The sequence below is a fragment of the Pseudorasbora parva genome, chromosome 23 (assembly GCF_024679245.1).
Source record: "Pseudorasbora parva isolate DD20220531a chromosome 23, ASM2467924v1, whole genome shotgun sequence".
Classification (NCBI taxonomy): domain Eukaryota; kingdom Metazoa; phylum Chordata; class Actinopteri; order Cypriniformes; family Gobionidae; genus Pseudorasbora; species Pseudorasbora parva.
In genome coordinates this window covers 31,840,778-31,857,342 of record NC_090194.1, presented here as the reverse complement: position 1 = coordinate 31,857,342, position 16,565 = coordinate 31,840,778, and the positions used below count along the sequence as shown (strand labels likewise).

General features: G+C 38.0%; 1 protein-coding gene across 4 annotated transcripts in view; it reads left to right on the top strand.

Moving 5' to 3' along the window:
- Positions 1-16,565, top strand: part of edil3b (EGF-like repeats and discoidin I-like domains 3b) — a 51,368-nt gene that overhangs the window by 13,331 nt on the left and 21,472 nt on the right. For all 4 annotated transcript variants that reach the window (XM_067433449.1, XM_067433448.1, XM_067433450.1 and 1 more), the window contains one exon: positions 14,297-14,410. In XM_067433449.1, coding sequence (XP_067289550.1) covers positions 14,297-14,410 — 114 coding nt within the window. The remainder of the gene's footprint in view (positions 1-14,296; positions 14,411-16,565) is intronic.

Here is a 16,565-nt window from a genome sequence, read left to right as displayed (position 1 = left end):
GAGATGTTCAAGGTGTCTGAATAAACTTTGGTTTGACAACATATGCATGACCAAAATAAAAATGTGCCTGGTAAATATGTTCAGACCACTCATTTGTGTACCAACATGATTGACAGCTGTTAATGCACATTCACCGTTTTAGATCGACTGTAATACTGTCTAAGATTTCCTTTTGAACCGAATGCCTAATAAATCTGCCGGTTTCAGAGCAAAACGCAAAACTGTGACATTCACTGATGCGCTTCATTATCGGCAGTGCTAAAACCAACAGTGCATATACTTAATTTCTGGCAGCCCGCTAAAATTAAAGCTTGATAATATTAGGTTTGAAAATGTTGAAAATTCATACCAAGAAAAAAAGTCAAATGTACATATTAGCATTGTATTTTTAAGTGTACTATAAATCGTTTCTTTAAAGGGTTAGTTCACCCAAAAATTGATGTCATTAATGACTTACCCTAATGTCGTTCCACACCCATAAGACCTTCGTTCATCGTCGGAACACAGTTTAAAATATTTTATATTTTAGTCCCAGAGCATAGGCTATGCAGTCTATGCACACTATACTGTCCATGTCCAGAACGCCAATAAAAACATCATCAAAGTAGTCCATATGTGACATCAGTTGGTGGATTAGAGTCTCTTGAAGCATCGAAAATACATTTTGGTCCAAAAATATCAAAAACTACGATTTTATTCAGCATTATCTACTCCTTCATGTGCCTCCAAAAAGAATCAAACGGTTAATGAATCAGTGAATCGATCAATGATTCACTGATTCATCGGTCGTCAGTGTCATGTGATTTCAGCAGTTTGGCAGTTTGACGCGAACCTTTTGTGAAATCACGTGACATCGGCGACCCGAATCATTGATCAAGTCACTGATTCATTAACCGTTTGATTTTTTTTTTGGAGGCACATGGAAGAGAAGACAATGCTGAATAAAGTCGTAGTTTTTGATATTTTTGAACCAAAATGTATTTTCGATGCTTCAAGAGACTCTAATCAACCAACTGATGTCACATATGGACTACTTTGATGATGTTTTTATTGGCGTTCTGGACATGGACAGTATAGTGTGCATTGACTGCATTATGCTCTGGGACTAAAATATAAAATATCTTAAACTGTGTTCTGAAGATGAACGGAGGTCTTACGGGTGTGGAACGACATTAGGGTGAGTCATTAATGACATCAATTTCATTTTTGGGTGAACTAACCCTTTAATTTAATACTCTTTTTTAATTTTAATTTTGAAATAACAGTATTATCACACTTTATTTTTAATTTTTTTTAACTAACTAAATAAAGTGCAATAATGCTATTATTAATTATTAGCATTTAGCTTGGATTCTGAATGGTTCTGGGCAAGAACTCCCTGCGAACCATACATGCATGAGAGCAGCGATAAACCCCCAGTCAGGCCCCAGTGGTGATGATAATGCACGCAGAAGAAGATGAAGAAGGCCGAGGAAGATCACTTTAGTAAATAACACTTTAATAGAACTTCACCACTGGTAACATAGACTTCAAACAGGACGGGTACAGAGACAGGTCTACTGACAAAGACAGAGTGAACACAGAGGAACTAAATACACACACTGATGAGGAACATAACGAGGGGGACAGGTGTTACAGATAATGACTAATTAACATAACAGGGCTAAACTAAACTAGTGAGGGGTGACGGTGGCAACAGACAGACAGACATGTGACACCCCCTTAGGGTAAACTCAACAGAACCAACAATGCATTGCAGAGATCATTAATGTTGATATTAAAATGTACAAAATATTTTAGGATAACTGAATCAAGGGGAATCAGAAAGCCAAATCCTGACTGGACGACAGGAAGAGCTGGGGATGGAGGAGGGTAATTAGCTTTGGAGAAACGCGATAGCAGCTGATAGTATTGAAGGAGCTATATATATGCATGCAGTAAAAACTTTGTATTACTATGTAGACGTGATCAGCTGACAGTCAGCTGATGCCAGCTTGACTAACATGACCTGCCAGAATTGATGCTATGCTGGATATACAGTGCTTGCCATTTTTTGCTCACCAGCAACTTTGGATAGCGGTTTTCCAAAGTTACTAGCTAGGCAGCATTTCACTGGCCACAATTTTGACATTGATACCATAGGGAAAAACTACCATATAGATATTTTTTTATTATCTCATAATTTGGCAGCAGGTATATTAGGCTACTGTCATTTTAAGACCTGATGCACAGATCCTACGGGCGGCAGTAGCTCAGTGGTTCATGTTGTCTACAAACCAGAAGGTTGGTGGTTCAATCCCCGGTTCCACCTGACCAAGTGTCGAAGTGTCCATGAGCAAGACACCTAACCCCAGCTGCTCCCGACGAGCTGGATGGCGCCTTACATGGCTGACATTGCCGTCGGTGTATGAATGGGTGAATGTGAGGCAAAAATATAAAGCGCTTTGGATAAAAGCGCTATATAAATGCAGTCCATTTACCATCCTTTCTCAGCGGTTTATGTTCATTAAATACTCGCCAAGACATTATTTTGTGTGTATTTGACTGTTTAAGCACAATAAGCAGTGGAACAGAACTTAATTTATTACTGAGAGTCAAATTATTATGCGCAATATGCGCAATCCAAAAATTCAACGCAGAAATTCAAGCCCTGTATCACCAACAGTATTCAACTGGAGCATATACAAATCCATGTTTTTCTGCTTCGTTTCATCTCAAAAAACTTTTATAGCATATTGTACCATAAGGCTTATACCATAACGCATAACGCACAAATATCATTAACAAAGAGCTATTTTTTGTCTGTTTGCTGCAAGAGCTTGTTATTATTTGTTTTGTTTTGTTGTCTCGATTCCCTGGTTTCTGTGGTTACCTCACACCGCTTGCATTTTTTATGGATTGGGAGAAAGAATTTTGTGCTCTGTTCTACACTGCTCGCACATGTGCATCAGTGACCTTCATTTGCACTGTCTCCTGAATTGACTTTTTAAGCGTAGTTTATAATTAATGCCAAAGTGAAAGTACAGCTGAGAAAGATAAGACACTGAGGCTTGGTTAGCAGCTGGAAGCTGGGCGAAAACAGACTGAGCAACGGTATTAGAAGACTCCGTTTCATTGGTTGGATTATGGGTGAATGACATTTAGTCTCATTATCTGCCCAGTCCCCATGACCTGCTCATTTCTTTTTTTTTCATAACAATTAGACTTCACAGCATTGGCCTAATGTAGGATGTTTAGCTGAGTGTGACGTATAAAAAAAAGGATGTCACTATACATAAATGATATCTGGTGTTTAGACCACTAGCCCATTATAATTCAAAGCTTGTGCAAAACGTGTAAAGAGTTCCATTAAGATTTGTTATCAAATATTTAAAAATAAAAATAGATATTTGATTAATTAAAACGCATTTTAAAAGACGGATAAATTCACTGGCCACTTTAAGTTGGACACCTATTTAACAGCTTGCTAACACACATATCTAACCAGCCAATCAGATATCAACAACCCAATGCATTTGGGCATGTAGATGTGGTCAATACATTCAAAATGAGCATCAGAATAGAGAAGAAAGGTGATTTAAGTGACTTTGAATGTGGCATGGGCACCTGACTGGACTGCAATTATGCAGCCCCATACACAACAAACTGCGATGCTCTGTGACACCTTTCTATCAGAACCAGCATTAACTTCTTGAGCAATTTGAGCTACAGTAGCTTGTCTGTTTGATCGGACCACATGGGTCAGCCTTCGCTCCCCATCAATGAGCCTTAGCCGCCCATGACCCTGTCGCCGGTTCACCACTGTTCCTTCTTTGGATCGATAGATACTGACCACTGCAGACTGGGAACGCCCAACAAGAGCTGCCGTTTTGGAGATGCTCTGACCCAGTCAACTAGCCTTCACAATTTGGCAAATTGTCAAACTCACTTAAATCCATACTCTTGCCTGTTTTTTTCTGCTTCTAACATATCAACTTTCAGGACATAATTTTCACTTGCTGCCTAATATATCCCACCCACTAACAGGTGCCCTGATGACGAGATAATCGGTGATATCCACTTCACCGGTCATAATGTTATGCCTGATCAGTCGTATCCCTTATATATAGACTAAGAAATATTGAAACTAAGAAACAAAGACTTACAAGTTAAAAACTATAAATGAAAGAAACTGAAGAAACTTCAGTTGAGTTCTTGAAGAATATATATTGTCCTTTTTTTAATAGACCAAGAAAAATTGCAATGTCGGTGGCTTTTGCTATGAGCAGACAGATTGCAGCAGAAGTGAGAGGGGGCGAGAAAGAATAGCACAGGAAAAAAGGGACCTGCTAGATCACAATTTGTTTTCAATAAGAGAATTTTCAGAAGAACTGGTGCAATCCTACGAAACAGTTGTAGAAGAGCCATAAAGAAGTGAAGTACATGCCACCTCATCCTCATCTATATCGGCTATGCCAGGATCTGACTTAGTGTTCATACTGTGTGAAGCACCACTGACTTCATTAACCTAGTTGCCTTGGCACAACAGAGCAAAATGTATTTGCATTTCTTAAGAAATGGAATGCTGAAATCAGCATGTGTTCAACAATGGCACGATCTCTGATCAGGAGAAGAGGCAACCAAAAGGAACTTCTGCATCTCAAAATGACATTTATTAGGTCAGGGGCTCTGTGATTTACTATGGAAGAAGCGTACAGTACCACAAATCCAGCGTGACAGCTGACCAACCCCCCTCTGCCCCTCACACCAATTTACTTGCTTGACTGGCTAGACTTTGGCCCCACGGAGGGAATCCCACCAATCAGGACGTGTTTGTTCTATCGCAACTGACAGCAATGCTTGGATGCACATGACTAGCATGAAGGCTGAAGGCCAATGGTCATTCCCCAATATAAATGTGCCAAAGTAAAAAACAAACAAACAATGCTTTGTGTTTGGTAATGGAATCATGGACACTGTTTTCCTTCTGTTTTGAAATAAAAGAGTTAAATGAATTACTGCAATTCTTTCATACATTTAGGTTGGTATGATTTTTAAAAAAAGTTTGAAAAAAAAAAATTATCCTATGCCTTCTCAATGCAACAACCAAGGCTGCAAATATAGTAAAAAATACAGTAAATGATAATATTGTAAAATATGGTGATAAATATGATAAAAATGCATGTTCTTTTTTATTTAGTGCTATCCTGAATAAAATATTTTAAATACTTTTTTTTAACGTTTAGTCCACAAGACAAAAAATAGCTGAATTTATTAAAATGACCCATTCAAAAGTTTATGAACCATTGATTCTCAATACTGTGTGTCGTTCCCTGGATGACTCGCGGCTGTTTTTTTTTTTTTTTTGTGTTGTGATGGTTGTTCATGAGTCTCTTGTTTGTCCTGAGCAGTTCAACTGACTGACGTTCTTCAGAAAAATCCTCCAGGTCCTGCAAATTCTTCAGTTTTTTTTATGGAATTCTTCTTCTGCATATTTGACCCTCTCCAGCAGTGACTGTATGAGTTTGAGATCCATATTTTCACACTGAGGACAATTGAGGGACTATTATAAACTATTAAACACAACTATTAAAAAAGGTTCAAACATTCACTGATGCTCCCGAAGGAAACACGAGGCCTTAAGAGCCGGGGGGTGAACATTTTTTGAATTTGAAGATAGCTTATACTTCATTTGTCTTCCGGGAAACATAATTATCTTCTGTTGCTTCTGAAGGGCAGTACTAAATATATATTTTTTTTAATAAAAACAAAATAAGAAGATTTTGTACATCTGCATCTTTGTCGCAAGTGTTCACAACCCCCATTAGTGAATTAGCCTATACATATAGATGCACCCTAGCAACAGCAAATCTAATTAGCAGCCAGGTTCATCTAGCAACTCTCCGTCGGCTTGCGACCTAGCCTGACAAGCCAGACCCACATCAAGATCTGTGGTCTGGAAACTCACCATTGACAGGGCTCAATCCGAGGGGCGGGATAAACGGTTGTCTTTCAAACTCCCTCTGCACGCGATAGGATAGAGCTACAACCAACCAGAGCAACGAAGGTTAGATGGGTATTGAGAGTTGCTAGACGACACTCGCGGGCAGATTAGATTTGCTGCCGCGAGGGTGCGTCTAGATTTCTAGGCTACTTGCGACCTTGAAAAAATAAACTCTGGTCAGGCCAATCACATCGTGTATAGAGTCGGTGGGCGGGCTTAACATAATGACAGCATAGTTGCGGCGGTCCAGTGTGCTACTTGAAAACAAAGAAGCTAGTGAACAGCAATCTTTTGAATCAGCTTTGGCCACGACTCTGGAAGCCTTGGAATTAAGCTTTTCTTTAAGAAAAGAACGGCACTGAAGTTATTCTCAAAAAAGGAACATGTGTTCAGAGTTTTGCCGACAGGATACAGTAAAAGTTTACTCTATCAACTAGCTCCGCTTTACCTTCTTTTTTGTTCTGGTTGGTTGTGACGCTATCCTGTTGTGTGCAGAGGGATTTTTAAAAAAGACAACCGTTTATCCCGCCCCTCGGATTGAGCCCTGTCAATGGTGTGTTCCCAGATCCAACATCTTGATGTGGAATGTATGAACCTTTTTTAATAGTTGTGTTTGAGTCCCTCAACTGTCCTTGGTTGGAAAATATGGATCTCAAACTCATACAGTCACTGCTGGAAAGGGTTCAAATATGCAAAATATGCTGGAAAACTGAAGACTTTGAAGGACCTGGAGAATTTTTCTGAAGAACGTTAGTCAGTGTCAACGTTAGTCAACTGCTCATGACAAACAAGGGACTCATGAACAACCATCACAACACAAAAAAAACAGTGAGTCACCCAGGGAACGACACACAGTATTGAGAATCAATGGTTCATACACTTTTGAAAGGGTCATTTTAATAAATTCAGCTATTTATTTGTCATGAGAACTACAGAACTTTCCACTCCCATCTGTGCTTTTATTAGATTGTGGCCGTATGCTAATTTTGCCCTGTTTAGGAAATCTGGCCCTTAATATGGGCATCATCACAAGTACAGTATGCGCACATTGACATATGACCACCCACATTTACATATCAATGGATATTCATCACTGCACCCAGGCGAGAAAGGTGAGAACCACAGGTTAGCATATCACAACAGAGGACATTTACACTGTGAGCGTTAAAGGCAAAAAGTATCAAAAACAGCCTGATGAATTCAAGCAAGCAAGTGAACCCTTACGGAAAGTATGTTTATTCAAGTGTCCTATTAGTATACTTCTTTTAAACAAAAAATAAGAAAGTATACTTTCAGTCTATTTTTTATAATTCTCAGAAATATACTTAAAATTGCAATTAAGTATATTTGGCCTATACTTGTACTCTTTTGATCAAGAAATACTCAATATGATTAAGTATTCAAAGTATAATTGGCTTGTAATTGTGTTTAATCTTTTGAATGAGTAGCCTATTAAATAGACTTTTTTACATAGTTTTACATACAAAATTATTAAACTTACATTGTTTGAAAATATTGAATAGAATATTGATATAGGTTAAAACAGATATGTTCCTACTAATTCTGTGTATCTGAATTTTTGTGTAGGCTAGTCCACTGGTAATGTATACGAATGTACTTAAAATCTACTTTACTCTTTCTCCATTATTGACTTTTCCAGCTGTCCATGTTTTCACTGTTATATGGTAGGGGGCACTATGATGCATCTTCTAGTTCAGAATCTCCGGATCAAAATACAGGAAAAGAAGAAGCAGAAACAAGCGATAGAAGATTGCTCACACAAATGTAAAATAACGCAATCATAAAACATTAAACAGCATGAAAATCAAAACTTAACAAAATAAATGTCGAACCCATGAAGAGGAAACGACTGTGAAGCTTTAGGCGTGTTGATGGACTCAGTCTACTCCGTCTGTGATTTGATCATCGTTCTGAATCTGATAAATGCGCAGTCTTTGACAAAAATGCGATTTGCTCAACTTTTTGTTTAAAATGTTGCCTTTCTTTATGAAACTTACACACTTTCAAGTGTTGATAAAAAAGGATGCATGTAGCTATAACAAAATGTTTTTTCAAAAGGTATATTCAAGTATAAGAAATGTATATCTACAATTGAATAATAGTACTAAAAGTGCAAAAATAATATATAAATAGTAAACTATAAGTACTTTACTGAGAGTATACTTCAAATGTACTACTAAAATTGTACTACTTGTATTAAAATAATAAACTATAAGTATACTATTAAGTTCACTTGTAGAACAGAAGCAGTACAAATGAGAAACCTATAGTTGTGCACTTAAAGTTTACTACTGTTACATGTATAGTACACTTAAACTTATACTTTTATATACTAAAAGTGGGCCAATTTACTCCCAAGCAGTATTGAAATAGTACTATTTGTACACATTGATATTAGTATACTTACTACATAAAGTATACTTAAAAATATACTTGAACATTACTTAAGTATACTTCATAAAATGAACTTATTTCTAAGGGAAGTAGAGAAAGGGTGGAGGAAAATTATTTTTTTGGTCCAAGGAAGGTCTTTAAATGCACCTAAAATGCTATAAAATTGTTATATTCAGTACTAAACTACATCACCATTACTACTACTATTGCTCAGTCAGATAAAATAGTCAGTGGGAGGGCGGAGCTAATATAGCAACATACTACTCTAACACCTTTGCAGCAAAGTGCTGGAAACCTTCCATAACACATTGTTACAATGAGCAAGACCCACTCTTTCTTCAAAAATGTAAAAATTGAAATTGCAATGAGATTTCGAAAGTCCAATTCCTTTTCTTTTTCTTTTGACACCACCCCATTAGAGGATCAGTGCAATCTAACTTCAGATCCTTAAATCCCACAGTCCTGTTCATCCGTACTTTCAGTTCTCGTGAGGTGACACTGTTTAATCAGTGGATTTAGTTGTTGCCCTCCAGAGCTCTTCTTCTGTGGTAAACCCAAAGGTGTGGTTTATCTCTGTCAGATACCTGACACAATTGAGCCCATGCTCCACCTTGCAGATCCTTGAATTTCTGCTCGGATGACCCCACGGCTTTCTGTCTGTAACGAGTCTCTTGAGTTCCTTTTGGGCTGCTTAAAAATCAAAGCGAGAGGTCAGTGCAGCGTAAGACTAAGATAGGACAACATGAGCTTTTCTGGTACGAAGCCTGCTTATGAAATTAACATCACACTTTCATGGCAATTCATAACTATTTTATGTTTTGGCGAATCTGTGGCAAATTTTGTCTTTTAGGTAAATTTTCTACAATCTGCTTACGCTTAACATTTAAGACAAAGTAGATACTTTTAGTAGAAAGTAGAAAGTCTCCTATGAACAACTTTTAAAGGGCACCTATTATGCTGCTTTTTACAAGATGTTACAAGAATGTGTCTGTGAACTTTCAGCTCGAAATACCCCACAGAAATACCCCACAGATCATTTATAATACCATTTTGTAAATGCCCATTTTTGAGTGGAAGGAAAAACATGCTGTTTTCGTGCATTTATCTTTAAAAGCAAATAAACTGCTGATCCCGCCCCTTTCCAGAAGAGGGCAGAGCCTGTACAGCTCGTTTCTCGGATACTCAAAAACTAAACATTGTTTGGTTTTAATTATCATCTCTATCACGGTCACTCTTACGTGAAATTGCAGTTCTTTATCATCATGAAAGTCTATTATCTGAATGCGTTTTAAAGGTGCCCTAGAATGAGTTGAAACAATATGTTAAATTGTTCTCTGATATCTAAATAGAGGGTATGTGGCTTATTTAAGGGCAAACATTGTCCAGATACAGTTTTACAGGTCCATTTACAACCCTATGAATTGTCCCTAGGATTTAATGCTTTGTTTTTGCCTTATTTGGAAGAGTCATGAATATTAATGATGAGCTCTGCTCTGATTGGCTTATTTCAGCAGCTCACAGCAGTTTAGCTGTTCAGCGAAGCGGCTCTTGTGTCCTGACAGTTCTGACAGAACACAGACCGACTGAATGACACTTTAAGCCGAACATCTCAAATGGAGATTGCTAAAATGCAGCTTACTTGTTAAATCTCTATTTGAGATGTTCTGCTTAAAGCTACGATATTGCATGTTTATATAACGTTATTCACAATGTAGGCTAAGGTTACGCAGTGACTGTGATGTACTCTTAATAGAAGCATGCAAAAACATCATAGGCCTATTTCAGTTCTCAAAAATATAAATATATAACTTATATTTTTACAAAATGAATAGCCTTGTCAAATGACTGTCATTTTAACGTATATGGTGGAAAAGGTGACGTTTGGTAGAAGGATTGAGTGAATGAGCAACGTATCTACGGTTGTATTTTGTAATACAAAATAATATTAACCTTTGTCATTAGACACACTATTTAGTTTTGTTTGGTACTTGGAGTTTCCTGTTGTTACTGTACTAGCATCTTGCGTCATCTAGACAATGCAGTCTTTTTTAGAAACTTTCAATTTAATCAGAAATTGTTTAAAGAGCTAGCCAATAAGTGGATAAATGACTTACTGCTTGCAGGAATACAGTTAGCCCCTTTTTTCAGTTTAAGATGCTTAGCGAAGCTTGCTTGAAATGGCCCGAACAAACGAACGATTTGTTGTGGTCTCCAATTATAATAAACCTCAACCATGACTGTTGACATATGAAAAGTCCTCACGTCTCCTGCACAGCCTGGATCATAATGTGTGTCCAAGCTGCCGTTTTTGTGTGACATCCTCAAGTGTCGTTTGATGATTTGGCTTTGTCAGTTCCGCCTGGTAATGAACATGTTTGGACAGATACAAATGTTGGGGGCGTGCATATAAATGATTCCCAATGCTTGAGTCACGGTTGGCGTTATGTTGAGGAGCACTTATATTTCCGTGGTGTTTTTGATTCACGAGATTTACATAAGAAGTAGAAGGCAATGGTGTTTGAGACTCACAGTATGTGATGTCCATGTACTGAACTCTTATTATTTCACTATGGCAAGTAGGGCTGGGCGATATGACGAAATATATCGTCTGGACGATAGAAAATGTCTATCGTTTTATATAAGGCTCTATCGCTTACGCCACGATAAGGCGTTTATGGCAGAATTTTACGTCAAGATGCACCTCACGCCACGGCATGCCCATGCAATACATAAACCATAAACGCGCTCCCTCTGTCTCTCTCTCGCTCTCTCACTCACACACACACGCGCTGCAGCCTCCCTTCCACTCACGTCACTTTTTTAAAATCCCCCACAGCGCGAAACACGAGTCCCGCAAACGCGCCGCAGAGGAGCTTGTTTGTAATCAGAGGACAAATGGCTCCTTAGTTTCGAAATGGTTTGGGTACAAGGTGATCGCGTTGAAAATAAAGGCGTTTGTCCAGCGTTAGAAGCTCATTTGAATCATTGCCGCGGCTCATTTAAGAAAATGACAGCTCCGAAGAGACGCCGCTTTAGTTTGAGGTAGTGCTAACAATAATAAAGAAAGACGATCAACACCTTATGTGTTACCACTGAAATGAAGATGTAATATATTTCCAAATGTAAGCCCATCTTAAGCGAAATGCACGCTTCATACTGTCGTCTGCTCTGGCTCTAACCTCGAGTGTTTACTTTTTGCAAACCTTGTGAGCGCGCAAACCCAAACGCTGTGACCTCGCGCCAAATGTTTTTATTGGTTTATTAAGTACAAACAGGCGAGTTATGAAAAATTGAGTGCGAGGGATATGTTCAATCACACAAAAAGATTTTGGAATGAGACGGCCAACTGTAGTAGCGTTTAGTACACTGACAACTTTGATCGGTTAACGTTGATACGGTCAGCCATCGGTCAAACGTTCATCAGTAAACATCCCTAGGCAGGTGTTAACTTTACTAACAGTCTTGCTTTAAAAAAAGGTTCTAAATAAAATAAAAATGTAGTCCATACTACCTTTATTTGTTTTGTATATCATTTCAAACTGCATTTCCACATTGCAATTTTGTATAGACTATTCATAAACTGAATTAATAGAAAGGTTGCTATATCGTTATGTATATCGTTATCGGGATATCAAATGAGCTATATCGGGATATGAAATTTTGGCCATATCGCCCAGCCCTAATGGCAAGGTTAATTCAATTTTTCATTCTAGGGCACCTTTAAAGCCATAACTGTCTAAACTTCGGATAGATGGTTTTCTGAGCGCACAAAATCAAAACACGTGCACAGAAAGCTGAATGTCAGGCGGCGTGTCCTGTGAGTATTAAACTAAATTCTCTTTCACGTCTTGTCACGTCTTCACGCCACTTAAACTGTCAAATACACACAAAATTCACATAAACACAGTCGGTTATGTCTGTGAACGTAAACAGCAAATACAGATATTGCATGTGTATATTAGATCTGTGTATTAAAGTGAAAGCAGTGTAATATACAGTACCTACTGCTGTATATGCTGTTAATTTAAATCAACAGAATAAAAAATAAATCACTCACTGCTCTTGACTGATTATCTTTAGTAGCTTTAATAAGAATACATTTCTTAATGTTGAATGCTCTGGCGAGGAGATAAACATGGTGGACTGTGTATAGGGTTGCCACCTTCAATACAGAAAAATAAGGGAGCGCAGCGGTGGCCACACCCCTTGGGGCCACGATGACCACAGTCCCGATGGTGTAACAGTGCAGTGGTCGTATATCATAACTTAAAACATGTTTTCATAATTCGTATATATATTAAGATTGATACCAATGGACATTATAATAGGATATCTGCTATTGAAATCAGTGTGAACAGATGCACTCAGTATAATACACAGCTATGACAATGAAAAACAAACTCAGCTGCTGTAACCTAGAGGGGAGTAGGATAAGAAATTACAAATTAACTCAAGTAATTTTATAGTGTTGTGAAGAAAGATTTTGACTAAAATATTTGTCATTGTTTGCAGTAACACCATCCAAACAGTGACACCACACCTAAATAACTGTAAATGATATAATATCTACAATAATTTCTTATTTTAATAAAACACTTAACAACATTTTTATTTTTGGTAAGTTAAGTAAATATATTTATGTATTATTCCGTTTTTATATAGTCTATTGTTAATTCTAGAGTAGCCTATTGGATGATGCAATTATTTAAATTTGTTAGGCATAACAAATAGTTGTTTATTTTATTCCTAAAAGGTCCTATTTTGATTAAATATGTTTACATTTACATTTACATTTAATCATTTAGCAGACACTTTTATCCAAAGCGACTTACAAAAAAGGGGAGAGCAATAGAAGCAACGAAACAAACAAGGCCAACAACATGTAAGAACTGTAAGAAATCTCAATTAATTAGCACAGTACACAATTTAAAATATGTATATATATATATATATATATATATATATATATATATATATATATATATATATCTTATCTCTTACTAAAGTAATGCTTGTGTCTGACTGTAGAACTTAACCTTAATAAACAAATCATACCATAACATCATTAATGTAGCCTACATTATTAACATTATTTCTTAATAGGCAGCATGAAATCTAACGTTATCAATCAAAAAAATATTTTGATATAGGGTATTTGGACCTGCCTCCGCCATCATTTCAAATGGATTCTGCCCATATAGAAAAGAACCGGCGAGGCGGGGTCCCCTCCTCTTCTGACTCTGATTGGCCGTGATTCACGGCCCGTGAACCTGAAACAAACCAATCAAACAAACAAACAACGGCAGCGACCCAATTAGGGGCAGAATAGGACGTGTCTTCACACAATGTGGGTGGACCTATGTAAAATACAGGACAAATCCAAATCATTTTTCCTGAAAATACGGGACGATTCCGTATTTCACGGGACAGGTGGCAACCCTAACTGTGTACATCTCACTCAGGACGGGGTCTATGCTAATAGGGCAAGACTCATGGTCGGAGCTTAAATATATGTGACGTCACATTACGTAGAAACTGCAAACGGCTTGTTCTGACACGGCTCATGATATATGGGGATTAAAAAAAGAGGAGTGGTTGGATTTTCACTATTATATGGTGGTTGTGTACACACACTGCCGACACATTTATGTTCAAAATGCAGTCAAGTGAATTTTGCATAATAGGTCCCCTTTAATCAATAATATTTCCCTCTCTGTATTCACTTTATCTTAGTAAGTAAATAAGCAGTTTCGACGTAAATCGGTATGATGAGAGAGATTTTTCATCACTGTGGCAAATCAGCACATAATGAGAAACCGTATTTGATCTTTTGCAGCTTTTTTCGAGTTGTCGCTTTTGATAATTTCCTGAGGTGTCCGTGGCTGCTTGTTTTTTCAGATGTTAACGAGTGCGAGAAAAATCCTTGCAAAAATGGAGGCAGCTGCACAGACCTGCGAGCGAACTACACCTGCCAGTGTCTCGGCGAATACATGGGGCGGAACTGTCAGTACAGTAAGTGAGAATCGAATTTATCACCTCATTTAATTAAACCCATGTGCATAAATATTCGTTATAATCTCTTGAGGAGCAAACTCAAACTAAAACTAGATTCTGCATGTGTCGGCTCGGGGATGAGAGCCATCTGCCTTCGAGAATCTGAGTGAATGAGGCCAATATGACATTGACAGAGTAGGGTACCACATTGCTCATGAAATCATTCTGTCATTTCAATGAATTCAGGCAGGGAGCTGTTTTGCTTATTTTTGCCCATGCAACATTTCCTAGACGTTCATGCTCCTGAGTGTACCAGAAACCCGCATAACTCATCGTACGCTCTAGGACTCGAGAGAATACCAATACTTACATAACCATGACTTTGGATTTGCTGGTACTTTTTGTGCTGATTCAAAACAAGATATTCCCAGCTGTAGCTTAACACATCTATGAATGCATAATAGAATTAGTTGAAGATTACTGTCATGCACTCTTACTTACACGGCTCTCAGAGGAGCGTATATAAAGTTACACCCCACAAAAAGGTTTGGTTTGCGATCATGCTGTCCAAACATAGCAGGCAAAGCTCCCTAAGGGCAAGTCTGAACAGCCTGCGGCTCCTTTTTGAGTCTCCCCAGTCGCTGCGATCGCTAAGTGGAGATGGTTCAAGTACTCCATTAATGCCCCAGCGAGCGGGCGCAATCTCCGCAGGTGGACGGACCGATGACAGCAACGGCCCTAGGGAGGACATCTTAGGCTTCGAGAGTGAAGACAGCATCTCTGTGTGTGAGAGCAAGGACACAATATCCATTGATGAATCCAGGGACATTGCATCCAAAAGTTCAGACCTGCCAGATGTTTTTGAGGACAGAAAAGAGAAAGATGGCATCTCAGGGGCAGATACAGAGTCTGTGGCGGAAACCTGCGAGAGCAAGAATGATATTATCGTATTACCATTTGAGACCAGAGAACACTGCTTTTGTGGTATTCATTTGAGTTGTTTAATCTTCCTGTATTATATTTATTTTAAAAACAAAATTGTCTTTTAATAGTTTTGATAATAATTTAATTAAAATCAATCATTTGTGTTTACTTTTTAAGTTTTTAGACTTTAAAAAAAAGAGTGTAATTATTGGTCTTAGACAGGGTTATTATAGATAACTAAAACCATAAAATATTATATAATGTAATATACTTGTAATATGTAAAGTATTATATAATGTAATATACTTCTCGCACAGAGTAACGTCATAACTTCATTTTAAACACATTTAAATGTATCTAATATGATTAATAGAGCTGTTACCTCATACTCATGACCGGAAAAGCAGAAACGGCGCCGGCGACTGTGTCCCGTCATAATAAAAGTCCCGCTGCTCGCGAGCCGTGTGTTTGTGTAACAATCGCTTCAGGGGCCTTGCTCAGCTCCTTCAACACTCGGTCCTGCTCTGCTTTACACTACAGTAACGTTAATAATCGCATCCATGAACATGATTTCTGCCCGAGTCCTATCCCGATTCTCCTCCACCGGCTGTGAGGTGAAGACCACATGTCCCAAGATTCTGAGCTCAGACTTGGCGTCATCAAACTACGCCTTTGTTTTGAATGCTCTCTAGCAGACGGAAAAGTTATATAGTGCAGCTTTAACTACCTTAACATAACAGTAAGTTGTAAGCTGTACCTGACTGATTCATTAAAAAGAACCAGCTCATAAGAGTTATTTTTGCGCTCGACTTCTGGCACAGTACTGGTGCAGGATTCAAATGGGTCAATTTACATGGGGAAATATTTGAGCGGAATGACTGAACGCTTCTCCAGAGAGGAAACCTTTTATTTTTAATATTTAAAAATGTTTGTGTGCTCCTGCGCTTCCCTGTGTGTGTAATAAGCAGATTGTACGCATGTTAGGCCTTTATTACTAATTTAAATTTTAAATAACAAAAATACTGTGCTATTGACTTTAGACCAGGTTTTTGTTGGTCAATGGTCAGTAGTTTTATGTTCCTTTAAATAGCAACACGCCAACAATACGCCTGAACACACCACGTTTTCAGACCAGCACGCATGGGCAAACAGGCGGGTGTTGAGAGCATTTGCTATTTAAACAACGTGACACTGCACATAAAAATGATATCTGCGTTGTGGCTGAAACTAGTAAAAAAAGTGCAGCTGT